The sequence below is a fragment of the Urocitellus parryii genome, chromosome 15, assembly GCF_045843805.1.
Source record: "Urocitellus parryii isolate mUroPar1 chromosome 15, mUroPar1.hap1, whole genome shotgun sequence".
NCBI lineage: Eukaryota > Metazoa > Chordata > Mammalia > Rodentia > Sciuridae > Urocitellus > Urocitellus parryii.
The window spans coordinates 54,993,871-55,012,663 of NC_135545.1; the positions used below are offsets into that span (position 1 = coordinate 54,993,871).

The 18,793-nt window shown below is 48.4% G+C and overlaps 1 protein-coding gene across 1 annotated transcript in view; it reads right to left on the reverse strand.

Annotated features, from left to right (window-relative positions):
- Positions 1–18,793, reverse strand: part of Mbtps1 (membrane bound transcription factor peptidase, site 1) — a 55,351-nt gene continuing 36,558 nt past the window's right edge. The window contains exons 13-23 of the mRNA XM_026411398.2: positions 15,789–15,977; positions 15,139–15,311; positions 13,730–13,845; positions 12,975–13,131; positions 12,086–12,210; positions 11,349–11,426; positions 8,828–8,968; positions 6,954–7,085; positions 5,537–5,663; positions 2,249–2,379; positions 1–855 (exon numbers count right to left, since the gene is read on the reverse strand). Of these exons, the coding sequence (XP_026267183.1) occupies positions 659–855; positions 2,249–2,379; positions 5,537–5,663; positions 6,954–7,085; positions 8,828–8,968; positions 11,349–11,426; positions 12,086–12,210; positions 12,975–13,131; positions 13,730–13,845; positions 15,139–15,311; positions 15,789–15,977 (1,566 nt within the window). The 3' untranslated portion in view covers positions 1–658. The remainder of the gene's footprint in view (positions 856–2,248; positions 2,380–5,536; positions 5,664–6,953; positions 7,086–8,827; positions 8,969–11,348; positions 11,427–12,085; positions 12,211–12,974; positions 13,132–13,729; positions 13,846–15,138; positions 15,312–15,788; positions 15,978–18,793) is intronic.

Sequence of the window (18,793 nt, forward strand, 5' to 3'; positions counted from 1 at the left end):
GGACACAGCGCTCTCCAGCTTCATATGGGTAATGCATATTTATTGAAAATTTTCTTCACCGACAATGGTGAAATCAAGACCCCAAATTACAAAACATGATGGCAATTGATACTTATAAAAATAAAGCAAAGGTCTGTGTTTCACAGATTTGTGCCAGTCTCCTTTGAACCTCAGTCAGAAAAGAGAAGTGATTCCTTATGATGTCATAGTAAAAAACTGCATTCCATTGACAAAAAAATAGCTTTGCTTCCAAATAGCACAAGTCTTTAAAGTGACTTTCCCAACAATAAATATAGAAAATAGCCTTTAACCAGCTCAGCTTGGTGGCTGTCTCACGTAGTTAACAGGAGCTCTCCGCCGTCTTTGGTGCGCTCAGCTGCTGGTGAGCTGCTGCCATTGCTGCTGCTGCTGCCATTGCTGCCGCCACCGCCGCCGAGTCCCTCCTGCAGGGGCCCAGGTGTGAGGTGCATCAAGGTGTGCCACCAGGCCTGCACGGGACCCAGGAGGGGGCCTGCAGACAGGACACTCTAACTGAGCTGCAACTGGAGGTTGGATCCTGCTGAAAGAGGAGCCTCTTGGGAAACCCTCCCAGGCTCTGCTTGCCCACCAGAGCCATCCTCAAAAACTCTTTGGCTTGCAGGCTCAGCCAGTCTGACCGTCACACTGATGGGGCCTTTGGTGGGTGAAACTGCTGCATGAGCTGGGGACGCTTCACCCTGGGCTTCCTCCGCTTCGGCCTGCTCTTGGCCTTGTTGATTTGCACCACAAAGAAGGCCAGGACCACCATGGCTCCCAGGAAGGCAAACACGGGAATGGTCTGGCCCACCTCCTGGTTGTAGCGGCCAGGCATGATCCCTGCAGGAGGACAATGGAGAGTCAGCAGTGTCACAGAGCTACTGCCAAAGCCCTTTCTACAAGCCAGACTCCTCAGAAACCAACGGCTCTGATTTCATTAGCTGAGGAGCAGGACACACTTCACTTTTCAGCCTCCACTAAAGTGACCCAGGCCGTTAACAGAGCGTGGGAGAGAGAGGGGGGCAGCATGGCTCCCCAGTCAAGCAAAAGCACTCCTAGCAGAGGGCAGGGGGCTCTGGCCCCTCTTCCTGGGCTCACTACATAAGCCCAGGAACGAGCTTCGCTCCTGTCACAGCCTACAACAGTGGGGCCCAGACAGACATTTTGTGTCCCTAACAGCAACAGAAGATGGATCAGCCTTGATAGAAGAAGGAAGAGGAAGGAAGCAAGGCAAAGAGCTGGGAAGGCCACACCCCCATTTCTAGGAAAGCCCTCCCAGGACAAGACATGGGTGAAAACCAAGAGTGGCCACTGCAGGACCCTTGGTTTAGAACGTCAATGACTCTGCAGCCATCGTCAGTGCACCCTGTGACCAACATGTGAGGCCCTCAGTATCCCAGGTTAGGCTGGACAAGACTGTGAGCCACCAACTAGTAAGACAGCATGGGTACAACACGCAGGAACGCCACAGTCACCACCATACACACGGAGGTGCCATCAGAAAAGACGTGCTCTCTGTGGCAGCACAGGATCATTAATCTTCAGAAGTGAGGAACCTGTTCAGGTCGTGTGACCACAACTCAAAGGCACTCCTTCCTGATCCCAGGGGTTTCTGGTCAAGTCCTGAAACCCAGAAAACCCTGTTTGGAGCTAAGAGTTCTTGGGGAGACTGCAGGGGTTCATGGGGCAGAAGAATTGCCCATACTCAGCTGGAGTGATTTGGTACAGATCATCTCACTAAAGAAGAAGGACTTGTCCCGAGTATTCTATTCAGGTCAAAGGCACTGTATGGGGAGGACACAGGACAGATCACCTTAGGGCACAGCCCAGCTCAGCTGACTGCCATCCTAGATATGGGAGGGCAGAGAACCAGAGACCTATGGCCAGCACAGCTGCTGCAAACCAGCGTAAGACAGGCTCCCTGGGTCCTACTGGTTTGCACAGCTCTCACGAGTGTGCAAGTGACTGGGGAACATTTCAAGTGTATCACCTGGCCAGCACGAAAGAAGATGAGACTGGAACATCAATGAGGAATTTTCTAAGAGAAAGAGTAACACCTTCATCCTGCAGACCCACTTCTGGCTGACCCACACCACAAAGAAAACCAGGACTGCCATGGCTCCTGGAAAGGTAAAAGCAGGAGTGGCCTGTCCACCTCCTAGGGGCAGGAGGAGACCATCTGGAACAAGATACAGCAAGGTTCAGCACAAGGGCGAAGCACCTGAGGACTCACCTCCAGGAATGTCCCAGGCACCACTTTCTCCAGGGGACAAAGGTCGCACTTGTGGGCGATTTGATCGGAAGTTGGGTAACGCCACCTTGTCCAGGTCGATGGAGAGTAACTTCTGATGTTTCCAAAGATTGCTTCAGGGGAACAGATGAAAACAAGGATAAGCAACATGCCATCCCAGGAAGCTCAGCCAGCACCTAAGCAGCAGCAAAGCAACAAGTTTCCCCCTCTACCTGCCTGACCACTGCTGCAGAGCAAGTGACCACTTCCAGGTCCTGAGAGAAACCACCATATGGTCCATGCTCTGACCTCTCCATGTTCTACTAGGTCTACAGTGTTGCCAACAGGAGCCCTTTCCTGCTTAAAACTGGAAACATTACCACACAACACAAGGACAGTCCAGATGGACCTCTGAAAGGAGCCAGGGATGGGGGGACTGAGGCTGAGGAGTGGACATGGGTGGGTGCCTGGAGGCCTTCTGCTGCACTGGGTACCAAGCGTTGCTGGGTGCAAAGCATTACAGTGGAGGGCACTCCAGGACCATGCACAGGGACTGGACAGACCAGTGCTGGGCACCAGCATGTCCTCAACAAAACCACCTGGGGTGAGAACTGGACAAGCACACGAGCCACCAACTAGTGAGACAGCATGGATACAACACACAGGAACAGCACCTCCATGTGTGTGGTGGTGACCCTCAGACAAGATGTGCTCTCTGTAGTAGCACAGGATCGTTAATCTTCAGAAGTTGAGCAGCCCATTCAAGCAATGTGACCGCCAACTCAAGAAGTCAGTGGCAGCCTGGGGCTTGCAAGCACGTGTGAGGCACTGGGTTTGATCCTCAACACCACACACACACACACACACACACACACACACACATACACACACAAAAAAAATACACAAAATAAAGGTATTGTGTCCATCGATAACTAAAAAGAAAAAGAAGCCTTGTGTTCAATCCCCAGCAACCAGCAGCAGACGGCACAAGTAGACACTGAGGTCCAAGGAAGGGTGTGGAGGGAAACTCCGTGCTGTTCTGGCTTCAGTGAGAGAGATGTTTGTAAATGACGAATTCTGTCTTTCTGCTATCAGTGCATTTGGAAGCCGTCAGACAGTTTCTACTCTGGTCAAGTGAAGGTAAGGACACCTGGTCCCATGACAGCCACAGGGGAAGAGGAGTGTGGAGCCCATACAGGTGGGGGGTGCGGAGAGGATGCCTAGGCAGGGCAGGGAGCCGTCAGCGGCCCCAGCTACTGGTGGCTGGGAAAGTGCCCACAGGCGCTGCAGCCGGTCTGTTTTATGTGACTTTGCAGCTGAGGGTTCACCAGTCTGAAAACTTAACCGACAAAAGTTATGGGATTAAAGGCACTCGAGCCTCGTGTCTGTAGCTGGGTGTGTGAGGCTGCACTGTCATCTAACAGTGATGTCCTGCCCTGGAGTTTAACATCTGGGCTGGCACTTTCAGAGGCAGCAGAGGTGGGAACAGCACACTGGTGGAGGGGGAGGGTCCACCTTCAGTGGGGTCTCTCGTGGGGCTGACACTCCCAGAGTGGCTCTAGGAAAGGACACCAATGCCCAGTGAAGGAGCGAGAAATCCATCTTTCCGACAGATGGAAACCTGGCCTGGCCAGTGGCTGCCGGGGCTAGCTAACATTGGTCTCCCTCTCAGGGATCAGAACATCTGTCTCCACTCTGAGGACTGAGAATAAATTTCAACAGATGTGAAACATGAGACGAATATGAAGCAAGGCAATGGATTAAGGAGAAGGAATTGCTGGGAATGGCAGAGAACATCAAAGCCTAGCAGCTGCACGTGACCAACACCCTTGAGGGCAGTGTCTGATGACCACTTATGTGGCAGGCAGATAACTAAGAAATTCTGACACTCTTTTTTTTTTTTTAAAGGGGGGGGGATTTTAATATTTATTTTTCAGTTCTCGGCGGATACAACATCTTTTGTTTTTTTTGTATGTGGTGCTGAGGATCGAACCCGGGCAGCATGCATGCCAGGCAAGTGCGCTACCGCTTGAGCCACATCCCCAGCCCGAAATTCTGTCACTCTTACGAGAGTCCTGAATGGCACTATGGAGAAAATTGAGTTTTCTTAACTGTAGCCAGTACTGACTGTCCTCGAGTGTAAATTTCTGACCATGTATGGAATATAAAGAATGCTACAATAATAGTAGGTTACAAAGAAAAAGGATGCAAAAATAGAAACATATCAAAAGTTTTAAATGATGGGATGTTAACTAGAACAGAAAGTACCCAGTAATTAAAGTTGAGAAAGAACTCTACGGCTGAGAAGACAGTGTGATGATTCTACCACTTTCTGGCTGTCTGTGGAGCCTGTTCTGAATGAAGGCATGTGGTCACTGAGTAGTGTATTACAGCACTCTGCCATGACGACTAGGTCACTGGCTGGTTTATGAGAGCACTCTGCTATGACGACTAGGTCACTGGCTGGTGTATGAGAGCACTCTGCTATGGCAACTAGGAAAGCAGAGAGCGTTTCCACACCTTCCCGAGGAGAGGGCTCTGATGGCATCCCTGACACCTTGCCCACTGCACCACTGCAGAACCCACCCCCATTCTCAGGAGAAGCATCCTCATGTTGTCTTACACAGGCAGGGATGTCCCAAAGAAAGAGAAAGTTGGCCTGAGCTGGCCCAAGAGAGAAACAGCAGCAATACTCAAGTTCTGCAGCCAAAAGGAAACGAGGCAGATGAAGAGGCCAGACAGTGAGTGGGCGGAGCGCGGCTTCAGGCGGCCCTGGAGGAGCAGAGACCTGCAGACAGAGGCCAGGGCCGCTGTGGGACAGGGAGCCTCACCAGCCATGCCACCGGCACAGGACATGAATGGCACATGGCACTCTTCCTGGTCAGGCTGCCACGGCAGAACCCAGGCCGACGGGCAGCCTCTGCCCATGAGGGCAGGAGAGAGACCTGGTCTGTTCCATAACCAACACCTGGAACAGGACGCACACCTGCCGCAGCCACCGACTCCCCACCGCAGGACAGAGCTTCTGCTCCAGCACGGCTGTGAGCAGCTGTGCACAGGGCTGACAGGAGCACAGCCCCAACTCCCCAAGCACCTGCTGCGGGACACCACAAAAGAGCACACCCTAAAGGCCAAGGTGAGGGCACATGCCATGCATAACCTTCAGCAAAAACAAGCCAGGAAGTCGGATTTTCCAATAATGATGGCAGTAAAATTCCATTCTCTCTTGTAAGAAAAAAGGAATGAGTCACAAGCCCTGTGGAACAGGGAAAAGCACATGCAGACACTGACCTGGGCGCTGTCTCGTTCAAAGGCTGTGGCTTGGCCCAAGACAAGTGTGGACAGGCTGGCAGAGGCCGGGGTTTCGGGTCTCCCAAATGGGCCTCAAGAACTTTGGAGTACCGGTGCAGATGGTTTCCTGTGGTCAGCAGCAGTAGCAACAAAAAGGGGAACGAGCACTGTTATTAAAATGCAGGGAGAAGACATGGCTGTGGGAGCTGGTCTGTGGCTCCTGCCAGCAGCCTACGGTGCCTTGTCGGACCGCCACCCACGAGCTTCGGGACCAGACCTGATGGGCAGCCCCCAGATAACACTCGCCTTCACTGGGAAGGGGAGCAGAGGAGTCTGCACAGATCCTTTAAATGGAACCATGCATACAAAAGCACTGGCCAGTCAACCTCTGCTGACCATCACCACATGCACAAGGCCACCCTTGAAGACTCTGTAACCAGATAGCTGCCACAGAAAAATCCTCTCTTCTGGAACAATTTCCTGGCAAAAAATAAAAGCGAAACCCCAAAACAAACAAGGTTCCATAATTTTAAAAGTTTTGTTTCTTAAATCTGCACCACCCAGTGCTGTACCACTAGCCACATGTGGCTATTGAAAACGGAAACAGGGCCTGTGTCTCCCACCTGAGTGAACACATCTGTGATGTGCTGGGCTAAGGAATATTACTAAAGCAAACTCCACTTTTCTTTTGACTGGGGCTTGAACCCAGGGGCACATTACCACTGAGCCACATCCCAGCCCATTTAGTTTTTTCCAGCAGTAGTAAGAATTCCACACAGGGCCTTGCGCGTGCTCCACCCTTGACCTTTTCTTTGTTTTATTGGAGAAACTACCCAGGCTGGCCTTGAACTTGTGATGCTCCTACTTCCCTGTCCTGAGTAGATGGGCTGCTTACTTTTCTCGTGTAGCTGCTACGTATTTTTACATGGTCCCAGAACATGTCTATTGAGAGTGCTGGGGCAGCCAGAGTCTGTGGTGAACTGGCCTGATCCATGCAGCTCTGCTCTACCACACACCCGCCCCACGACCTGGGGCAACTACTTAACTTCTCTCAGCTCCCATTTCTTCATCTATAAACTGGTCGTAATAATATCTCCTTTCACAGGATTACTGGGAGGTATTAGTGAGCTAATCCTCCCTAGAGCACTGCAGTCTGGTGCCTGGTACCTAATGAGTGCTTATAAATGCTGGCAGCTATCCCTGCAGACCCCTGGAGCCACATGGCCTCTGTGACAGTGAGCATGAACCAGGGCCAGGGGAGCATGGGTGAGATCCCGAACGCCCTCCATGCCCATCGACCCTGGAATCGCCAGGATGGACCCTTACAGGTCAGCTGCCACCTGCTTGGCCACCAGCAGCATCCAGGACAAACCGCTGGTGGCAGCATTGAGTTTGGCTAGCTCCAGCCTTCACTCACCTTCCATCCTCTCAGGTGTGGCTGAGCCAGCTCCACTGGGAGGGCGCTGCCGGTTCCCCGAGTGACTGAGGCTGGGAGGAGTCACCCCGTACGACGTGTACTGAAGGAGCGCGTCCAGAAGCCAAAAGCAATCTGTGGAGTCAGAAGCAAACTGTTGAGGACTTTGCTGTTTTGCGGTGAAGATGGAAGTCAGGGCCTCACGTGTGCTGGCAAGTGCTCTACACCCCCAGCCATGGCAATTATTTTTTAAAAAATAATTCTACAGGAAAATAAAAGAAAGCTAGCTCTCCAAAGGAGGGGAAAAACAGGCATGTAAAGGTCAGAAATCTAGGTCAAAGTGAAAGGGACACATCCCTGGCTTCCATTCTTGAGAAACATGAATCCACCTAAGGCACGAGCTGGCAGACTCAGAGCAGTACCACTGCCATGGACAGGACCAACTGCCCAAGTGCCACCCTCGGCTCTGGGCCCCTCATGGATGAGGGCGGAATGGAGCTGGTTCCAAGATAGTGAGATGACGAGATGTCCACTACACGCTGGACTCAAGAATAGTGGCTCCAGGTATAGGCGCACAGGGGGCCGGCGCCTCTGTCAGCATCCTGGAGCACCCCTTAAGCAGGAAGTGGGTCTCCTAGAGCCTGCTAAGCTGGCCTTTGAGTCAGTGGACCCAGCCAGATGGACAATTATTTTTTAGGGACATCTTGGACCAGGCTGTGAGCAGCTCCCATTCAGCACCACTCCTTCCTCAGGAGGTTGCTGAAGCCCTGCAGCACTCAAGAGCTGGGATCTCTGGTCTTTCCTTGTGTCTGCCCACCTACTATGTTAACATCGATGGGAACTACATGAGACTCGAGAGGGGGAAGTCCCAGTGAATGCTTCCCTCTCCTGGAAGAACACTTCTGGGCCATGCATGTCACCGTGAGAGAGCACATAGCGGTCATTTCACATTTAAGGATGTAGACATCCTCTCAGGTATTTAAATTTTGAATAAAGACTCTTACCAGTTGATCTCAGGTCTTAGAATCTCTGGAAATAAAAGCATTAATCTTCTTTTAACTGTGACTTTAACACTACTTTTGATTTTTAAAAAGACTAATTATATTCTAAGGATTTACATAAAGGCCTATGATTCAGTCAACCTCAACTGAAAACTGGAGGAAGTGCCCGCGGAGCTGCTCGCCATCTGCCAGCGCTGGCTCTAACTTGCCACCCTCCCACCCTGGTCTCCCTGAGTCAGAAGACTCGGTCTCAGTTCCGGCTCCATCACCATCTTACCAGGTAAAACAGGTTAACACTTTTGCCACTCTGCTTTCTCCTTAATAAATAAGAAAAAGACCAGTCTACGTCCAATCTTAAAACTCCATATTCAAAGATGCACCAAGAGGCTGAAAATGAGAGGAGGCTGCCTCCCCCACACACCTCATCCCTGAGGAGAGTAACTGGAGACCCGCCCTGACAAGGCTCACACAGCCTCTACCTGCATGTCCTGGGGAACAGCGACTGCAGGGCCTCCAGGCAACAGGGCTGAGAAGGCGGGAAGAGTGGGTCAGACCCGATCAGGGCACCTGCACATGCTGTGCCAGGGAGGGACACAAAACCCAGGGCAGCAAGGATGGGCAGAGCCTTGGTCACTCAGATCAAGGGGCTCTCCACTAAATGCAGTGAGAAGGGAGGAGAGGTATCTTGGCCAGTAGAGGCAGTTTTGTTTTACTTACTAAATGTGCCCACACTTAGATACCTATCAAAACACTCCAGGCTGGCAAAGCGACTGGAGTCCCTAGCTGTCCTCACTCACGTTCACCCAGCAGAGCCTTACCTCTGCCTCCCTAGGAACCCAGGGCATAGGGCTGTGTGCCTGTTTACTTTCTTCTCACCCTTCTGTCGGTGACTGTCGTCCAAGCAATTGGAGTCTCCATACAGCACGACCCGGCCCCCACCCTCCGCTGGAATCTGATAAAGTCCCAAGATGGGGACATTTTCAACAATCGCGGTTTCCTGCTTTAAAACCTCCAATCCTGAAACAACACAACAATAATGACAGTTATTGTTGAGAAATGACTTTCCAGTTTCCAAAAACAATTTGTAAAATCTAATATTCAAACAAACAGAGGAAACTTTTTGGACAGGAAAGTGCCATCTTAAGCACCATCACTTTTGTTTTCAGTGAAATTCACTAACGTGTGTATTTCCATGCCCTTTTCTGTCATTTTCACTTAGATGGTGGCACATAATGTCTGTGCTCCTAAAGGTGTTACCTGTCCCTTTTCATCTTAAAATAACAAATGTTTCCCCTTCTTACTATGCTGAAAGCCTGCTGTCAGCCCTCATGTACAGGGGAAGCAGCCAACAGCTCATTCTATACCGAGGTATCCATGAGTAGTCACATATACAGACATCAGCATCTTCGTGCTTTGTGATTAAAAGCTAGGATGTTAATAAACATGATAACTAGTATTTAAAGTGTATGTCCACATATTTTCAATTTCAGTTTATATACTATATTAATTCCACAATTACAAACATTCCAACAGCAGAGACTTGCTACCTTTCCCCAAGCAGATGACACAATTTAAAATGTTCAGTGACTTAAGAAGTAAAAATGGATAAACGCCAGGGGTGTCCATCATCAGTGGTCTCATGTAACTCACAGGATCCCTAAAGCAAAGGCTTTCCTTAGCACTAGAAAACAAATCCAGCACTTCATCAGAATCCGACACTTTCTGTGCTGATAACATCTCGAATGCCTGCAGCTACATAAAGAGTATCTGCTTCCCTCTGTGTATTTCACTAGGAGCGGACTGAAGAAAGCCTCTTTGGAGGGAGGGCATGACAAAGCAGGAAAACAGAAGAAATGGGGAAAACTGCACACTGCCTGCCATGTGACCTCATGGCTTGACAAGAGCTTTGTTTTTGATGATAGTCTTTTCTGCTCCAGCACCACAGGACTTCCAAAGGTGTCTTGGTTTTGTTTTTGGTTTTTATCCTTTTCCTAAAAGGCATCCTTTTCAAAGTCCTATTGTGAATCCAAAAAAGATCATTCAACTTAAAGCCAAGGCAACTGACTTTCATTTTCAGACTCTATCAGAACCTCCAAATAAAGTATGCATCCTTAAACCTACTTTTGACATTTCCCTCCCCTTGAAAAAAAAAAAAGAAAAAAAGAAAAGAAAAAGAAAAAGAAAAAAACCCCAAAATGAATGAACTGCCACAGGCAGCAAGACCCTTAAGAAGAAAGCATGGCTTCTGCCCTGTGCCACACGCCTGGTACCAGACATGACATGCCTGTGCGAGCTGCTTTTAGAAAGAATCTCCAACCCTCATGAACAGTGCCAAGCACTTGGGAAGACAGGATCACCATGTGCTTAAAATTAAAACTAACCCTAGGAAATACAGATCTGTGCACTGACTACCTGCCTTGACAAAAGATAAAAACCAAAACCAAAACACCTTCCAGGCAATACAGAAGTAAGTTCTACCTTCTAGCTGCAGACAGGTAAGCTGAGGAATTCTACATTTTCCACTAATCAATCTGTCCCTAGCTCTCAACTGCAAGACTCTACAACAGCAGAGGCTGGTCACTCTGAAGAACAGTTATCAACCTACAGGAGGAAACGGCCCCCTGGCACATCCTTACTAGCCTGCCACGAGGGACACACCACTTTCAACAAAGAGGAGTCATGTGGTTCAGAATCCCAGTTCCAGAGTGACAGCTGCAGGAAGGACATCCTGGGTTCTGTTCACTGTCCTGCTTCTGGCACCTGGCCTTCAAAGGCAGCAGTGGCTCAGCCTGCCCTTCTCTTCCACACTCACCAGGGGGCCTGAACATCAAGCACCTGGTGGTCACAAAGACTAACGTGGAGCCTGTCTTGGGCCTCTTGGGTGCTGTCTGCGTGAAGCGAACTGAATGGGAACGCCACCTTGAAGGGGGCCTTAGAGCCACTCCGTGATTATGGCTGCTTATCTTCACACAGCTAAGAAGTTCACAACATGGTCAGACTCTTCCTGTAGTAATCTAGCAATCACAGAAGTAGAAAAACTCACAGGCAATAATAAGTAGACATGTGCACCCCTCTCCTAAAGGAATTCCATTCCCTTTGCAGGGGTCACCACACACATACATTCAAATCATCAGTCGGAATCCGTCTCCCCGTCCTCTGCCTCCCTCCGCCTTCATGCCCTTCCCATGCCATGCGTGATGAGGTGCCAAGCAACAGCACTGCAGAAAGCGTGAAAAGGAACCAGAATGGCTGATGGGACTTCTCCGGGGGTGATGAATACACAATTTTGTGGATACACTAAAAATCACTGAATTGTGTGCATTTTGGAAGGTGTGTAAATCATATGCAATAAAGCTATTAAATAAAAAAGGAGAGAGGGAGGGAAAGGATCCTTTACCTTGGTCCTTGAAAGTCTGTGTTATCACCACGCCATCTTCTGGGAACTGAGCAATGCTGCACCCTGACGCATAATACACTAAAAAAACAGTTGTTCAGAGTTACAGGAGCAGACACACGAGAGGTTCAGCTGACAACTACTAGCCTACCCAAATGAACTCTTTAAGCATTATCTATTTTTTTCAGATTGTTTTTATCTTACAAGAGAAGTTTCTGTACCTTACTACACTTAAAATAAGAAACCATCTCAAAATTCAAGTAAAAAAATATTATTAACATGGCTTCTGCAGACAGACGTTAAGTCAGAGTAGGACTTGTAGGACCAGTAACAATAATGCTGAAAATGTTGTGCTAGAAACTAGAGCCAGAAGCTTCTCTCTGGAGAATGAAATGTGCCAAGTTGTTTCATAAACATTATAAATAACCGGGAACCTACAAGGTGTTTCCTATTGGATATCATGCAGCACCTAAAGACCCTCACAGGTAGCACTGAAATAGGGATGCTCACAGGAAGGGTTTTCATTTCCAAAACCCGGACAAAACTGGAGTGGCTGATACACAGCTTTGCAGACATACTTTATGAAAAACACTGTCAGTTCTTTCCACAGACTCCAATTTACTTAGGAAACCACATCATTCTCTCTCTCTGAAACTTAAGACTTCAAAGGCCTATGGCTTCTGCTCCTACAACTCTGGTGGTAATGTACCCTCTTAAAACACGCGCACACGCAGCCTTACTGTCATGATTTGCCAGGGCAAACTCCCCTTCATATAGGCCATCGCTGAACCCCATATTCCACACAGACAGCAGCTCATTCAGAGCAGGGATGTTGGCTCCTCCAGTATCTGGCATCCACCACTGCCTGGAAAAGTGCGACAGGCACAGAGAAGGCAGAAGGTCAAACACTGCAGGCACACTGCCCCTTTCCACAACACAAGAGAACACCCCCACCACAGTCCAATCCATCCATCTACAAGCAAGCATCAACTGTAACTAGCAGCTTAACTGTGAATACTACAAACGTAACTGCTTCACCACGGTGCAGAACACACTAAAGCTCTATTTCATGAAATGAAAATCAGTACTTCATCAAAATGCACCACATACAATTGCTCAGCCTAGACCAAGCTGGAATCAATGAGGCAAAAGCGGTAAGAAAGTAGCTCATAGGCTGGGGACATAGCTCAGTTGGTAGAGTGCTTGCCTTGTGTGCACAAGGCCCTGAGTTCAATCCCCAGCACTACCAAAAAAAAAAAAAAGCAGCTTATAAAAGTACAAGTTACATTAAAAAAAATTCAAAAATATAAGGATATTTCTAATATCCTAGGAATCCTCAATCAATAACTAATTAAATAGATGGTCTCTTCAGATAACAGTTCCTTTGGTACATGTAAATGTGCATATTCCGTAACAGAGATGGGGGGATGAAAAGAACTAAATAGAAACTCGAAAACTCAAGTATGCAAGAGCAAGAGGAAAGATGGAAATCCTCCAAGAAGGGCACCTCGGGTCCATGAGCCTCTCACTCTTCCCACCACATTCTGCTACCTACAAAAACCAGTAACAGGATAGAGTTTAATTCCCCAAATGTCAAATTTCTATCCAAATAGCAGCTCCTATCATTACCTTGTGTTCTCATCGTAAAACTTCACTTTTCTCATAACAGAAGTGTTGTACCAGTCACTGAAGACAACCAGCGAAAGGCCATTGTCCACATCCCTCCTCAACTTGGCGATCTCCTCAGGGAAGTACTCTTCTTCACTGTCCACCATCAGCAAAGTCCCTGCAACAAAGCCCAGATTTGACAACTGTCACTTCTGAACAGCAGGACACCAGCGTTTTGAAAATGTGGTGTTTTCCTGGAGCCGTGCCTCAAGTTACTGATTTGCAACAGCTTGTTCTATGACACCTGTGCCACCAGGGAGGAGATGGAAACTAAAGATCAGGGCACAACCACGCACAGCGGTGTGGTCTTTGGTTTGCCTTTCTTCTTCAGAGAAACACCCAGCGCTTATCTCGGAGGCACACCCGGGGAGAACGTGGGCACTCTCCACAGTGAGAAGGCTGTGGTCAGAAAAGCAGGGAGCACACGCTCAGGGAGAATGGGGGCTACCTCCACAAGGGGAGACAGCCTGGTTTTTGTGGAATAAAAATACACTGCTGGTGGGGGAAATAACTCTGCTAGAACTTCTTTTAATTAAAAACAAAAAGACCACAAATGCCTGTCCTCCCCCCTTCAGCACTAGTGTGCCGCTGTCTCACTCGCGCTTGGCCTTGCTCCCCAGGCCCCCTTTATTGCCTATCACTGGAATTGAGATCAACTGTCACACACGCACACACGACTCCAGGGGAAGAGGCCTGGCTAGCACACTGCTGCTCACCATACTGAGTGGCGTCAAAACACGTGAAGGGAGAGCCCAGGACCTCCACAAAGTAGCCCATGCTTCTCAGGTGCTGATACATGTCCCTGAAGTTGGTATGGATGTGGTCTCCATTCCTGAAAAGCAATAAGCCACTGCAGTAACACCTTCACTTGCCACCAAGGCCTGTCCAGCCACAGGGTTAGCTCAGGAGGCCCCCAGCATCCTGAGTGGAGGAGGCCTGAGGTGCCAGCAGCTGGCACACGCCTCAGCCATCCTAGACCTGCCGACGACGCAGTCAACGGTAATGAGAGGAGGTCACAGGCCTGGCACGGCGCAGTGATAGTGAAATAAAGAAACAGTCAAAGAAATTTCTTTAAATATGCATGAAGCCTTGCCTTGGCAGTAGTATTTGTTTAAATTGCTAGCAACCACCTGTATCTGACCGTGAGCTGAGCACGCAGCCATGGAAACACAGCTGGCGCAAGCTGCACAGGACAAGGGTATGACAACACGCAGCTAGCCTGGTGTCGCCTCTCCTCGCCCCCCACCAAACATGCTCGCTTTCCCTCTGCGTGCTCTGGGTGCGCGGTCTGTCCAAACCCCACAGACAAACCCAGGCCCGCCTGGGCCCCTCAGCCCTCAGACTCCACCTGCCCACAGTGCCCTGCACGCAGCAGGCCCACAGGCCCCTACCGCTCTGCCAGCCCCCTCATCCTCCACTACTTGTCTCAGGCTCAGTCCCCCAAGTCTAAAAGGCAAAATGATCCTGTAAGTCCTATAAGTCACCTGGTCAGATCTCTGAATGCTTCTCCTGGCTCCAGCTTGCCCTATGGAGCCGAACTCCTCCACTTCACACTAATGTGCAGGTGAGCCTGGGCCAAGATCAGCTCAGCTGCTCTGCAGGGCATCGGGAGTGAGGCAAGGATATACAAGGGGCCAGGGGCGGGCTATGCAGGTCATACCATGTGAACTTGGATGTGGCCAGGTGAACAAGTCTGAGTGGCTGGTTACTGGAGAGTTTGAAGCAAACCATGACAGTTCATGTTTATAGAGGATGATCATGTCTGCCACATGGGGAATGGCATTCGGGGGAGCATGGGGACCATTAACAGGCATCAACAAGTATGTGGACTCAGCTGGACAGAGAAGACCACGTGTAAAGGACTGGGGTGCAACCTAAAAGGGTTCAGATCTAGTATGCCCTTGACTCAGTGGGAGAAATCTGATAAGGAAAAGCAACTGAGGATGACCTTGAGTTTTTACTGTGCAATTATTTAACTGTATTTGTAAACATTTTAAAGGAGACAAAGGTATCCTGGGGCACAACTAGGACCCTCAACTGTGGCAGGAACAAGGTGCCCAGCCCTGGTGTGGAAGGAAGGACAGGGTGGAGGTGCCAAGAGCACCTGGGCTGGGGAGCTGCTTACCAGTCCAGAGGATCGTTCTTCATCCTTAGGTTGTCCCTGGGGAAATAGCCAGGGGGGTAGCGGAGGTTGTGGTACTGATCCCAGAGGACTCTCTTGCTCCGAGGAGGTGTAGGAATTATCTTCACCTTCACTGGGAGTTTCACCGTTGAAGTCTGTTCTGCACCACTTTTTGACTTCAAAAGAAACAAACAAAAACCCTTGAAATATCCCATCCCAGGAAAAACTATCAAGTGTTCAGGGTCAAAAATGTTGTTTCTAGCACCAGTTTAACCCAAATGGTCTGAATAAGACCACCTGCACCAACAAACACCGGAGGCAACATTCGTGTATCACAACTGATACCCTCAAACTCTCCAGGGCTGAAGATTAAAATGAAGGCATGGTGTTCCTGAAAACTACTAGAGGGGAGGAGCCCGTGTTTCTTCCTCAGAAAGACCCACTTCTGATGTGCTCCTCTTGTGCCTGAAATCCAGCACGAGGTCTCTCTGCTGGCACAGCGGCACGAGAATCACAGCCCTGTTTCTGAACTTAGAGGCTCTCCTACCTGTGAACTTGAAACCGCAACCCTGGGCATTATGCCGGTTTCTCCCTTCCTGGCAGGGAATGGGAAAAGGTAAAGAGAAACGTGCCATGTCCTGGCCTGTCCTTACTTCTGTCTCCGCTGGGGACGCCACGGTGATCATGACATGGCCCTGGGCGATACCTTCCCAGGAAGCTGCCTTCTTCGTCACAGAGATGGAGATGGCCAGGTAGCCTGACCAAGGCCATAACACCGAGGAGTAAGAGAAAGCGACTTCAATGTTGTCTCCATTCTGCGGTAAGTAGGGCTGCCAGTCAGGCTGCAGGACAAGAGACAGGCTGGGGCTGAAGTGAGACAGACAAACAGACGGACAGACCTCCACTCCTACATTACCCAATTGGCTTTTGAGAAATACTTCACTTAATTAGGCAAAATGAAATTAATGAACAGAGAAGCAGCCTGTGGGTCTGGAAGACATGCAGTAGAAAGTCCAGAAACCACTATTTTGGAGTCTCCAATTTATGGAGACTTTTCCCTACCATATAAAAACGGGACAGTGCTGTAGTCCAGGACAGGATACAGCCTCCTTCCCATTCTCCTTCCCCCACATTTCAGGAAGGGGTTAATGCTCTCAGGACACTTTCATACCACCACTTCTGCTAGTGAGATGCAGAAACCATTTTTGCAAATTGTATCAAAATTATTTAGATGTTCACCTCTTGACCCAGTAACTTTGCCTGTAAGACCCCATGTTGCATGTCTAATATTTTAGATACCAGTGTTTGTTTTTTTTTTTAAACAAACAAAACGTCCAGTAAAGGGGCCATTTTGCTTGTTACTTAAAGATATTTCCATAGTTATATCCATCCCGTTGGGTTTAATTGAACTTGTTAAAGAATGGGTGAGTCCAAAGTGGGTTGATATGTACTGGTATCTAAAGTGTATTTAAAATTCACTTAAAAAACAACATAGACTAATTGTGTTATAGAAAGGAATACAAAACACATAATTGGCTGTTGCCTGCATATGAATATTTACATAACAGGAAAGGGATTGAAGTCCAGGTGCCTCTTTTCAGAGAAACAAGCTTCCTCAAGGTATACTAGGGAGAGTTCATTTTTTTTGAATTTTCTGATTTTAAAAATATATTTGAATGTATTTTTAAAGAAATAAATGAAAAATTAATGTTGAAAATAGTTTATGGCTTGTTGGAAAACACTGTATATTTACTGTCTTTCTACTGTTCAGTGTTCAGTTTTCCTCACTTTGTAGCTCCACAAAATATTCTAGTCCTTAATAAAGGGAAAAACTTGCTTCTTTCATTTCTTAAAAAAGATAAAAATAAAAAAATAAAAACTGGGGTCACATATCAAAGAACTTTGATAAACAACTTTGATCTGATTAGAGAATTTATATAATGAAAACATTCCACCTTCAGGTTAGATACCCATTTGTTGCACACGAAAAGAACCACACCAATTCAGAGAAATCAAAAGTCAAGGATGCCAAGCACCCTAATCACACCCCATGGCCTGCACGGGCAGCTGGAGAAGGGTGCGGCAGTTGTAGGGCCACTGCCCAGCTGTCCCTCGGGGGTGGGAGGAGGCACAGCAGGAGGCAGGAGGCAACCACCTGGAAGACACAAGCACCTGCTCCTCTACCAGCCGGGTTTCTACAAACCCAAACCACTCATCTTCCTCCTGTTCCACAGAGCAAGAATGAAGCCCACGTCAATTGGCATTTTAAAAGAATTCTCGAAAAGAAAATTATTTGCCAGCTAGAGCATCACAGAATGTGAGGAAGAAAGGGAGTTGTGAATGCTCTTGGGGTCACTGGCCAGCAAATGAGAAAAGGTAACTTTCTTCCATCTCTCCTAGCACATGTAAATTAACACAGACGAAAATTTAGCAATCACATTAAAGGAAAATCAGAACAAATTTAAAATTAAAATTTTATCTCTCTGTAGGTGTAAGTTTCTAATCTTTGAAACAGAAGCAATCACAAAAGATGAAAATTCAACTAAATCAAAATAAAAAACTTACAGAAGCAAAAACAAACAAATAAATAAAACCCCACCACAATAAGGAATACTAAAGTGCAGCCAGGCAGGACTTCCCACATGTTCTCCACAACAGGAAGACCTGCTAAGACTGACAAGGGAAATCCCAATTCCAGTAGAAAAATAGGCCAAGGAAATGAAGAAGCAATGCTCAAAGGAAATAAATCAGCAAATATACCAGAGAGTTGCACCTCGGGAACGGCTGAGAAGTGCCTCGTGCACAGCATCCCCTCAGCATGTCAAGTGGAAACTGCGCCACCTAGGAAGCCAAGGCACACCCATTCCAACAGATGGGCAGTGGGCACACACACACCAGAGCACTGGTCAGCCCTGAAAGGGAATGGGGCCCTGCCCACCAGGAACCTTGAAAACAAGCTCAAAGAAGCCCCTCAGGGAAAGGCAGTGCTACCAGCTGCCATTCAACTGTGGGTAAACTGAGGCTGGCTGCCTGGAGGCTGAGGTGAGGCAGCAGGGAGTGACTGCTAATGGGCAAGGCTTTGTTGTTTTGGGGTTTTGTTTGTTTTTGGTACTGGGGATTAAACCCAAGGGTACTCTACCACTGGCCATATCTCCAGCCCTTTTTACTTTTTGAGACAGGGCCTTGCTAAGCTGCTGAGGCTAGCCTTGAACTTGATCCTCCAGCCTCCACCTCCCCAGTCGCTGGGATGACAAGCATGCCCATTGCACCTGGCTGGCAGTTTCTTTTTTCATATTTTTTTTGTTGTAGATGGACACAATACCTTCATTTTATTTGTTTTTATTTTTATGTGGTTCTGGGGATCGAACCCAGTGCCTCATGAATGCTAGGTAAGCACTCTACCTCTAAGCCACAACCCCGGCCCATGGCACAATTTCTTTATGGAGTGATGGGCATGTTCTAGAATGAGATATTGGTACAACCTTGTGAAAATACTAAAACCCACCAAAATGCATAATTTAAAAGGGTAAACTTTATGGTATATTAATTATATATCAACTTTTAAAACTCATGAAATGGGGCTGGGGATGTGGCTCAAGCGGTAGCGCGCTCGCCTGGCGTGCGTGCGACCCGGGTTCGATCCTTAGCACCACATACC